Raw genomic sequence first — 11,953 nt, 5'->3', positions numbered from 1 at the left:
TATGAGCCACCATGTGGTTGCTGGGATTTGAACTCTGGACCTTCGGAAGAGCAGTCGGGTGCTCTTACCCACTGAGCCATCTCACCAGCCCTCTGCTTTAATTCTTATTGTGGCAGTCTCTGTACCTTCTCAGGCCCTGGCCTCAGTCTCTTCACCTTCATGAGTCCAGTGACTTTTTGTTCTCCTCCTTTGTTCTAGTCAGGGTTAATATTGCTGTGATGAAACACCATGAACAAAAGCAACTCAGGGAAGAAAGGGTTTATTTGGCATGTATACTTTTATATCATTGTTCCTCATCAAAGGAAGTCAGGGCAGGAACCTGAAGGCAGGAACCTGAAGGCAGGAGCTGATCATAGAGGCCATGGAGAGTGCTGCTTCCTGCCTTGCTCCACTCGACTTGCTCAGTGGCTTTCTTATAGAACTTAGGACCTCCATCCCAGGGATGGCACCACCCACAGTAGACCGGGCGGTGGTGCCATCAATCAATCACAAATGTTCTATAGGTTGCCTGTAGCAGAGTCTTATGGAGGCATTTTCTCAGTTGAGGTTCCCTCCTCTCTGATGACTCAAGCTTGTTTCAGGTTCACATAAATGTCATCAGCTGTCCTATTAGCTTCCATCTCAGTAGCTCGAATAGAAACGGCTATTTGTTCTTGTCTATATTATTTTGAGTCTGGCAAGGACTGGCCTTATAATCTGTTTGCCTCTTCCTTTTCAGCGCATTCATTACTAGTATGTGCACCCACGGCCCAGCTGCTTTAGTTTAAGATAGGATCTTGCTATTCCTCCTAGGCTGGTGTGAAGTACCTTAGCCTCTGAAATGCTGGATGACAGACATGTGTCACCATGCCTGTTCAGCTACTGTATTTCTGATAATAAGGTTGAACTTGAGGATTCATACTCCTAAGTAGACCCTTAGTATTTCACTCACTTAAGAAAAATAAAACTCAGCAAAATTGAAATTAAGAAGTTATTTTAATACTTTAATTCTATATAATATAAAACCAAGAGCAATCACTATACTTGTACATTAAGAACAGTTGAATTATTAGTATAGTCTGTATTGTTTTTAATACGACAGATGACTTTTAAGAATTTATTTTCCATTTGAATATTTAATCTGTGCTTTGGGTTTTTATTTTTAATCCTTGGTTTATTAGTACTTGCACCATCAATTTTAGTACTCTTTTTTCCTTTTTAAAAATTAATCTTAGAATAATATTTCATGTAGCCAAACTAAAAGAAAGCATATCTGTTCATTGCACAGAGTATCTGCTGCTTCCTTTTCACTATATGTGTGTAAGTGAGCCTTTGTATTTGTTTTATACACATATGTATATATAATTTATATATAAGACATGTATATAATTTATTATAATATATACGTGACATGTGGAATAGACGCATCTGTGTCTGCTTTAGTGTAGTTATAGTATACTGACTAGCTCATCTTATTCATTAGCTCAATACCAGGTAATATATTTTTAACTGTGTCTCTCATATTCATGATGACCGATCTTAATTCAAGTACATGTTTATGTTTATTTTGTGTTAATAATGCCTTTCAGTAAAATCCGAATTACTGCAAAGGAGATTTCTTTTTTCTTTCATTCCTTTTTCTTTTCTTTTGGCAAAATCTCAATATATCACGAATCACAAGATCTTTCTGATTTTGCTCTTCTCCAGTTACCTATCTCTTCCTTTTGCATGGGTATCCAGTTAAGGTAAAGTTGTAGCCTAATACAGCACTTTGAATTTATAATTCCTATTGCTTCTCTGTGTGTGTATGTTGTTGTTGTTGTTGTTGTTATTTATCGGTTGAGATAGCCTTGCTGTGTCGCTCAAGGTGGCCTGGAGCTGAAAGGCCTCTCCTGCAGTGTCCCCCAGAGCTGGGGGTTCAGGTGGATGCTTGCCCTTCTGATGCTTCCCTTTGGCAGCCGTGGTTATGTAAGCAAGCATGAGGACAGGGCCGATCTCATACTTCTTGTGTATTCTGTTACTAGGAGAGATTTCAAATTTTTTAACTTAAACTAAAATTAACACCATTTTGAGCCCTAGACTCCTGCCCCAGAACAACTGTTCCCTATGTGGGGCTGGGACTGTTATTCTAGACCTGTTGCTGTCCCTCGTGGTCTTGTCCTTTCATGCTCTGGGGTCTCTCTGCGCTCCCTGTCCCTAGGCCTGTTTTTCTGATTGTGAACTTTCCTAATATGGACATGAGCATCTGGCTACATAATTACATGTGTGCTTTTTCGTCAGTCTCTTGCTTTTATTGCATAGTAACTGGAATGGCTAATCTTCAGATTAGTTGCCTATACATTTATGTGATTGATGCTGTTATTTTTAAATGTTTGAAATTTGGCTTTATTACAATAATGATTATGACTTTCCCCCTACAATTAGATAGCAAGAAAACGGCACAAGGTTATTGGCACTTTTAGAAGTCCTCATGACCGCACCCGGCCACCAGCTTCTCTGAAGCACATTCATCTAATGCCTCTTTCTCAGATTAAGAAGGTGCTGGACATCCGAGAGACAGAAGGTAAGCTTACAGAGGAAGCATTTGTTAAATAAGAATAGCTTGTGCTTGTTGGGGCTTAGGTTTATTACTGTAATTTCTCTTTCATGTATACATTTTCTTCACATGTGGCTCACCTCTCAGAAAGTAATCGCTCCTTATCAGCTCCTTTCCTACGTATAGACTCGGTGCTTTCATTGTTTCTAATGAAAGTGTTAAACCAACTTGGGGAATATCAAACAACTTTTACATGGCTATGCTTTAAAATAGCACCTTAGCCTGTCTTACTCCCACATAAAACTTACTAATAATTCTTCAAGATCCAACATAAACGACCAGTTTTATTCAGGATCATATATTTTAATACATTTTTTTTTCACCAATGGTGCATTTTGGGTTCTTTTTTTTTTTTTCTTTCCCATTAAAAAATATGTATGGATGTTTATTTAGTGTACATGTCTGTGTACTACATCTATACAGTGCTCACAGAGGCTGACAGAGACACACATTCCCGTGGGAGTGGAGTTAAGGTGGCTGTGAGCCATGTGGGTGCTGGGAACGAACCCAAGTTCTCTGGCAGAGCAGCCAGTGGGCTCTCTTTTTGTGTGTGCCCGCCCCTCCCCCACTGCCAGTGACATCTTAACCACTGAGCCATTCTCCTGCTCTAGGAATGTCTTTAAGATTTGGGAAGGGGTTGTGGGAGTAATGACAAGATGTGTAAAGGTGCCTGCTGCCAAGAGTGACCTGAGTTTAGTTTCTGTCACCCACATAGTGGAGGAAAAGAAATCACTCCCACAATTTGTTCACTAAAGTCCGCATACTCTAGCATGAAAGTGTGCACAGGAACAGACAATCGTGCCATTTTTTAAAAAGAAAAGAGAGATTATTAGTAGATGTATATCAAATAAATAGCCCCACAGTATCTGGTAACTTGCATAGGGTCAAATACATACACACATACATGTGAAAAAGATGGGTGTCTTGGCTCACTCTGATCCTAGCATTTGGGAGGCAGAAGAAAGCAGAGTTTGAGTCCAGTTATAAGTACATAGTGAGTCACTGTTCTCAAAAGTAAATAATAAAAAACAAGTAGGCATGTGTACGAGTGCGCACACATGCATGTGTGCTAGTTTTCTCTTGCAACAGGAGTCCTGAGGGTAATGCATTTCTAAAGATATGTTGGCTGATTATTTTGGAGATTTTAATCCATTCTCTTTGGTCTCACTGCTGTGAATGGTGGTGACATGGTTCATCATGTCTGAGAGCACATGATGGATCCTCGTGACCGAGCTGTGAAATGGCATGTCCTCATCCATCTAGAACCTCCCACTCGTGCCCAGCTGGAGACTGAGCCTGTAAAAACTTTTGGTGACATCCTGATCCAAATTAGAGCACTGTCCCAAGGGAAACTTTTCCTTTTTTAGCTTGACTAGTATTTGATTTTTCTGTAGGTCTGAAAAGGCCCCAGTAGACATCTACTTTAAGTTGTGCTATCTAGTTAGACAGCACTAGTGTTGTGTGGTCATGGTCTTGGTTTAGGAAATCTTTTCTTTTGTTCTTTAAATAAAGTTAAGTGCTTTCGGTGATCTGCCCCTGAGTTTATAAGACATGAGCAGCTCCTTTTTCTCCTGTGCGTTACTACTAATCAGACCCAGGGCTTTGCACCTGCTTGTCAAGCCCTCCTACCCCTGAGCCACATCCCCAGTGCACAGTGACTTACCAAACTGGTTTTCACCTGTTCAACTCCGTGTTTAATAGAACGGATGATGAGGCATTTACTTAAATTCGGTGGAGTTGTGGTTGTGAAAGTGTTCAATACACGTTGGTGGGTGTCTTTAAGATACAGATCCAGGGGGGTAGAGAGGCACTTGATTATCTGAGTTCAGTCCCAGGGACCCTTGTACTGGAGAGAGCTGTCCTCCCACAGCTGGCCTCGGGCCTCCACATGTTCATTCATAGCAATTTTAAGTGTGTTTGTCTTCACATTTTTTAGCATTATAATTTTAAAATGTTATTTTAGCATCTGTTACAAAGCAATTATGTTTCATTATTTGTACCCTTCTTTGAATTTGATTTATGTATGTTAGTGATATGCTCTCATTTTACTTTTGAAATAAAATACTAGAATGCTAAGAAATGTTATCTATTTTTTATTAAACTATCAGTGAGACATTTCAAAGTCACAGAGAATACTCCTTACTTATTCTCAGGTTACTTTGGTTTCTAATATGTGGTAATTCTTCCCAGTGCTTCAAATGACTGTACTGATGCTCCCTCTGAGTTGAAAAAGAGCAGAGAGAGGAGGTAGTTGATTTTGGTGTTCTGTGGAAATGAAATGTCTAATAGCTAAGGAGTAACACTGCTTATGGTTGTTCTGGAACCCTAGATTGTCACAATGCCTTTGCCTTGCTTGTGAGGCCACCAACAGAACAGGCCAATGTACTGCTCAGCTTCCAGATGACGTCAGAGGAGCTTCCAAAGGAGAGCTGGCTGAAGATGCTGTGTCGACATGTTGCCAACACCATTTGTAAAGCAGATGCTGTAAGTTCTTAAACCTGTGTCAAGTACAGGTGTAAGCGTGCACAGTGCAGCTAGAGTGAATGACTATACATTTCCAGTGGCGAGTTAATCATGAATTGGAGAGAACCTTTAGTTTTATCCATAATACTGAAAACCTAGGTTGTTTGGGAAAGGGTTTTTAAATTTTTAGGCCCACGAAATATCCCGAGTCTCTGACTCCCAGATGGTCAGTTTTAGCTTTCTAGCTCTGTGGCCGCACTTTGGTAGTGAGGCTTTGGGGCACTTGGAATGCACGGGGTGCTTTTCCTTATAATTAGGGAGTTTAATTGACAGACATTAAGGTAATTTTGCATATATAATGTCTTATGTAGCTGTTTTACAAGTTGTTTTCTAACTTTTTTTTTTTTTTTTTAATTAAAAAATTACCATTTTGTGTTCTGCAGTATTTTGCCTGCATGTATGTTTGTGGCCTGGCTGGACTTGAGTTACAGGTGGTTGTGAGCCACATGTAGGTGCTGGGAATCACACTCAGGTTCTTTGAAAGAGCCACCAGTGTCATCTCTTCAGCCCCTTCAAATCAAAACCCTTTTGAAGTCCAGTAATAAGTCTTTGTTCAACAGTGTGTCAAAGTTTCTGCAAGCTCTCTTCATTCCTATTTTTTTTCCCTTTGACTGTAGTTTTGAGATGGCCTGCCTTTGAACTCAGAATTTTATTGTTGTTGTTTGACTTTTCCTGACATTGATGCTTTCTTCTGTTGTCTTTGTAGCATGGTGAATTTTTTTCTGCACAGTGATCTTTTTAAATTGCTCCCATCACTATTTAGTGTCTGCTGAGTGTTGAATCTTTTCTGTCTTCTTGAAACTTGAGTTTTCTTAAAACAGTTTTTCTTAAGTTGTAGAGTGTATAGTCCATCATAGTGGTGAAGCCAAGGCAGTAGGAGCTCCAAGTGGCTGGTCACATCCTCCCACAGTGAAGACGCAGTGATGCTTGTGTTTGCTTTTCCTTCTCCTTACATAGGTCAGCATCCCAGAGTGCTGCAGAAGGGTGCCACCCACAGTAGACAGGCCTCCTTACATCCTAACCCAAATAACCCTCTAAAGGCATGCCGAAAGGCCTGGTCTGGGTTCCGTATGATTCTGACTCAGATTAACCATCCTGGTGGTAGAGGCAGTCTTTCTGCTGTTGGTTAGCACGGCTCTTCAGTATAGCCCCTGGTTTTGGAACTTTGCTCGATATTGGTTTCATCGTGGTATGCCCTTTGGTGAGTTTCAAGTCCAGAGCCTGGACTTAATTCTTCCCAGGCCAGAGGCATCTTCCCACTTTGCTTCAAGTGGAGGAGAGGGTGATGCCTCTTGCCTCTTGGTTAGGTTAAAAGCAGACACTGTACCCCACTCGTCTGGCTTTCCTTAGCACTTAGGACGACCTTGTTTCCTATCACTGTGCCGTCTTGCTTGCCACCTCAGCCTCTGGCTTCCTTTGCTCCTATCCTGTAATTTCCATCGGCCTTCTTAGGTATGGATAGTATTGGCGGAATATTCCTCTTTCAAAATGCTTGAAACCAAAAGTGTCTCACATGTTGGCAAGTTTTTCAGATGTGGACTATCTGTAGACTTTCCTGGTCAGATATATCATCTGAAGATATGAGATAAGTTGCTCCAAGACTCAGTATTAAGTGCACATTGTTTCATGGAGCATTAGATTATGATTTCACATTGTTAGATTTGGGGAGCTTGACTATAGTAAAAGAGAGAGCATTTTGTTTTCTTATTGAAAGCAGTACCTGTCAGGACAAGTTGCCAGTCCAGTTTTCTCACAGCAACTTTTTTTTTTTTTGACATTTTTTTTTTAATTAGATATTTTCTTTATTTACATTTCAAATGCTATCCCGAGAGTTCCCTATACCCTCCCCCTGCCCCTGCTCCCCTACCCACCCACTTCCACTTCATGGCCCTCACAGCAACTCTTAAAGTACCTTTATACTAGACAGATTACAATGGAGATGACTGGAAGTAAATGAGTTGCCAGTTATTTGAGATTCTATAGTAGCTCTTGGATGAATTTTAGGCCCCTTGGAAGATAGCTTGATCTTGTCGGGTTGTTAGATAGAGAGCCCTTACTCTGCAGAAATGATACAGCGAATAGATCTGTTGGTAAAAAAAATGACACTGTTTAGTAATAGTATTAAGAGTTTCTTGGGCCTTCCCATGGGAATAACATTTTACCATATTTGCACTCACCTTATAATGATATTGAAGTTTACACATATCAGTGTAGGTAACAATAGCTTATGCAGTCTTTTCTAGGTGGATAACTTTGTAACATTGAAATGCAAAGCTAATGGAAATTTTTGCTTAAAGGTAATTTTTGACTTATTAGCTATAAGATGAATAATCATACTAGAACTGAACTACAGCCGGGCGTAGTGGCGCACGCCTTTAATCCCAGCACTTGGGAGGCAGAGGCAGGTGGATTTCTGGGTTCAAGGCCAGCCTGGTCTACAGAGCGAGTTCCAGGACAGCCAGGGCTACACAGAGAAACCCTGTCTCGAAAAACCAAAAAATAAAAAAAACCTGAACTACAAGCAACAAATGCAGAAAATTTCAGATAATATAATTATCCACAAGATGGCAGCAAACATTTACCTATGTTTCTGATACCTATACCACAAAATTATTCCAGTTTGTTGAAATTTTTTCCTTAAGATTTGCTTATGCATCGAAAAATTTGGTGACATCAGTAAGCTCTTTTCTGAGTTTAAGGTTTCACACATAGTAAAAAAATTTTTTTTTAAAATTTAAAGCCCCTAGTTTAATGTCTTATTTGAGAATATTTTGCCATATTGAAGAAAGTATGTTTCTAAATATGTATCTTCAAATGATATAAATATATGTACAACTGGTAATATTTTTAAAAGCAATTCTGATTTTTTTTTAATCAATAGTTTTGGTTTTTAAATAAATATTCCTAGTACCCTAAATAATAGATGCTTGCTCATTTTGTTGTTGAAGTCTCCTTTGATATGTAACCCCAGGGAGTCCTCAGACCTGCAGTGGTCTTCCTGCCTTCCCTCCCATACTCTAGGATTAACCACAGCAGCCTAAGGCTGTTCAACTGAGGAAAATAAGTATGATTATTTTATTGTATATACTGTTTCATTTATTCTGACCATTTGTTTTTAAAAAAAAAAAAGCTTTCAGGATGAAAGAAAACTTTGAAACAATCTGTGTGAAACTAAAGCCAAGAATAATAACTGATGATTGTGTAGCAAACTCAAGGACTTGGACATCTTTATTCTCAGTCAAACCTTTTATCTGTGTGAATTTCAGAGTCTGTACCCTAGTCCCACTCCTTTTCTCTCGTACCTGCCTTCTACCCTTACAACCTCCCCTAAACAGAGAAAAAAAATCTCCTTGTGGAAGCTGTAGTGTGTCTACATTTCTTTGCTTGCAAATGTTCATTTTATTGACTTTGGTTTGGTTCAAGGTTTCTGACTTCTGCTGTACTATCAATATTGGAAGCACTGGGAGTCCTCTCTGTTACCCTGTGTCATGGGGATCCTCTGGTTTGGGGGCTATAGGACTGGCCCCCTCATGCACTCTAGCAGTTCATTGCTGGGGTAGATGTTAGGGCAAATTTAAAGTCCTGGATTAGGGCCTGAGCTGGCCTGCCTGCTGACTTTTCAGTCTCACATCATTGGGCCAGCTCTTGGCCTTTCACCCAACCCCCATCAGGGTCAGCTCTACTGTTGTAGCAGGTGAGGGATAGGGCCAGTTCTCCTCATGCTCATCTGGCTAGCTTATCTGCAACTACTGCACTGTTACGGGGAAGGGTGCTCTCCCAGATATGGCATCTGGCTAGGGTTGAGGGTCAGCTCTTTTACTTTCATACCCCAAGAGACAGTTCTGCAAACCCTCAGATATCAACATGTCCCTAAGAGGCAGCCCAGATCAGGGACATCCACCTGGCCTTTGGTAACAGACCCCTACTGCTCCAAGGCCACATCTACCCCCCCTCCCCGGGCCCCCGGGTCCCCAAAGTTGCAGCACAGTTCAGAATCCAGGTGACGTCATTGGCCACTCACATCAGGCTGTTCCTACCCCTGAGTCTCCAGTTCTGTCTCTTCATTGTGCCCACGTCCTTCTGTTTCTCTTTCTTTTCCAATTCTTCCACCTACTTGCTCTACTTAGTGGCTCATTGGGTCTCTTGTGTGTCTGGGGTCATCTCTGAAGTGGTCTCAGGAGCATTTGCCCTGCCTAGCTCATGCATTATAATGCTGGGCAGGGGTCCTCTTGGGCATGGTCTACTCCCCCAGGCCTTCATGCTGCAAGACTGGTGCTTATCTAAGGCTAGCTTCCTGTCCAGGCCCTAAGGGGTTGGGCTAATCTCCTTACTTGGTCCACCTGAGTTGCCTCATGTAAGGCTAGTCTGTCTTGGGCTCAGTCCTGCCCAGGGCTCATGGTCCCAGGTGGAGTTCTAATAGTATCCAGTTTGCTCTCACCCTGGATGCCCATCTGGGCCTTGGAGGCGCCAGACTGGTGATCATCTCAAGCTAGCTCCCCATCTGGGACTCCTGGCACTGGACTGCTGATCATGCCAGACTTGCTTTTTTCAAGGGATGGTAAGGCTACTAATCAATCGTTTAAATGTTCACAAATCAGAGCAGAGTGAAGAAATAGCCTGTCTCTCTGCCACCTACTGATGCACATGTGACATAGCAGCCACACCTGTAGGGGCAGGGCAGTCAAATCTTGTGTTATCTCTGCTCCCTAATGATATGATGCCCCATGTTCTGTGTTTTCAAATGTAATGTGAAGAGTTTTGTCTGCTTAAAGTGTTAACTCAGAATATATACAACAAAATTCCCAGTCATTTCCAATCTCTTCCCAACATGTATATTCTCAGTCTGGGAGGTGTGGTTTTTTGTTTTTGTTTTTGTTTTTTTGGTTTTTTGTTTGTTTGTTTGTTTTTTTCGAGACAGGGTTTCTCTGTATAACCCTGACTGTCCTGGAACTCACTCTGTAGACCAGGCTCCCCTTGAACTCAGAAATCCACCTGCCTCTGCCTCCCAAGTGCTGGGATTAAAGGCGTGTGCCACCACTGCCCAGCAGGGAGGTGTTTTTTGTGACACACACACACACACACACACACACCCCATACACATACCTATAATACCAATGGTATAGTTTTATGAATAAATGAACTTAAACATTGTTATCTTTGGCCAATATAGTTAAGTCTAGAAGAAGTAACTTGAGGGTTAAATGCTGTATGCCATTATTTAGTATTTTTGACACTTAACTCAATGTTTCTAATAAAAATAAAAACCGTATTCTATATCTTGGCTGGAGAGGTGGCTCAGTGGCTAAGAGTACTGGCTGTTCCTGCATAGCACTCGGGTGCTGTTCCCTGCACTCACGTGCCAGCTTAAAACACTCTGTATCCACTTCTCGGGGATCTGATGCCCATGTCCATCTTCTGTGGGCTCTAGGCATGCATGTAGTATACAGTCATACATGCGTACAGGCAAAATACCCATACACATATATGCACTATATTTTGATTTTAATTATTGCCACTGATTGCTTATGAATAATAGTATTTTGATTTTTTTTTTTCTAATCTTGTAAGCAGAATTAAAACTAAAGGGGAATAGATATAGGAACTGTAGGAAGATAGTTGTTCTTGTGAGCCAGTATTATTTATAATGAAGTTAATATATGATTTTTATTTATATCTATTCTGCAGATTATACATAAGATGCACATATCAGTATTCAAAATTGTCGGATCCTAAATGTTAAGATCCCAAGTATTCCAGATTTTAGATTTTTTTTCTACATTTTGAAATATTTGCATATGTATAATGTGATAAATTGGGTATTATGCAAGTTAAAACCTGTAATTCTTTTGTTTCTTATAATCTAAAGATAATTTGTTTTGTGCCTGTGGGAGCCAGGGAGGTAAGCTTAAGGAAGGGAAAGAGGAAGGACTGGATAACTCATGTGTTAGGTACTTTTATTGTCCTTAGATACCAGAAATGTGAGATCAGTCTTTGTGTGCACGTTAACCAGCATTCCTAAGTAAACTTGTAAACTCTAACCGACGCTCCCTTTCATTTACAGTTGACTCTGTACCTCAGGAGAGGCCAGGGTCTGGTCTGCTTTTCAGTCGTAAAGTCAGCACTTGTTTCTGTGTTCCTCTTGGGTCCAGAGGCATTGGGGGTAATTGAAAAACTGCCTTCCTGTAGCTGCTTCTATGTGCGACACACTTGACTCAACTGTAAATGTTTTCAGAATTACGGAGTTGTTTCAGGAAATATGAACTGAGCTTTGCTTTAGATTTCATTTACATTTTATTTGAGAAACCCAGAGAAAAAGATTAAAAATAAAGGATATTTTTGAAAGCGCTGTAATCACTGATGAGAAGTAACAGGAGCCTGGGACTGCTCAGCCATGTCTCCCCCATGTGCACGTTTGCCTGCTCTTCTCACTCTTCTCCATGCTTAGAGAACTGGGAGAGTGCTTCCTCCTTGTATCTCAGCAAACAGCTTTGTGTTATCCAGTCCTCTAGTGGACTACCTGGGCATTTCCCTCCGGTTCATTCTGAAGGGAAGCCTTCTCTGCTTGCAAAAGAGTCAACACAACTCAGAAGGATTTATTTCTTTCAGAAAATAACCATGAAACTACTTTTCTCCTTCATAGTTCTTAGGTAGTTATATGCTCATTAATAGTTATAGCCAAAAGAAAAAGTTTAAAAAAATAAATGAGAGCCGGGCGTGGTGGCGCACGCCTTTAATCCCAGCACTCGGGAGGCAGAGGCTGGCAGATTTCTGAGTTCGAGGCCAGCCTGGTCTACAAAGTGAGTTCCAGGACAGCCAGGGCTATACAGAGAAACCCTGTCTGGAAAAAAACCACAA

The 11,953-nt window shown here is 41.0% G+C and overlaps 1 protein-coding gene and 1 pseudogene across 3 annotated transcripts in view; one reads left to right on the top strand and one right to left on the bottom strand.

Annotated features, from left to right (window-relative positions):
* The window catches only part of Ect2 (epithelial cell transforming 2), a 54,949-nt gene that overhangs the window by 33,041 nt on the left and 9,955 nt on the right, over nt 1–11,953 (top strand). For all 3 annotated transcript variants that reach the window (XM_021196590.2, XM_029537706.1, XM_029537705.1), the window contains 2 exons: nt 2,404–2,542; nt 4,905–5,059. In XM_021196590.2, the coding sequence (XP_021052249.1) occupies nt 2,404–2,542; nt 4,905–5,059 (294 nt within the window). The remainder of the gene's footprint in view (nt 1–2,403; nt 2,543–4,904; nt 5,060–11,953) is intronic.
* LOC115063939 lies at nt 9,654–9,775 on the bottom strand (annotated as a pseudogene).

This window comes from Mus pahari, chromosome 4, assembly GCF_900095145.1.
Source record: "Mus pahari chromosome 4, PAHARI_EIJ_v1.1, whole genome shotgun sequence".
NCBI lineage: Eukaryota > Metazoa > Chordata > Mammalia > Rodentia > Muridae > Mus > Mus pahari.
This window is presented reverse-complemented; position numbering and strand designations above follow the sequence as displayed.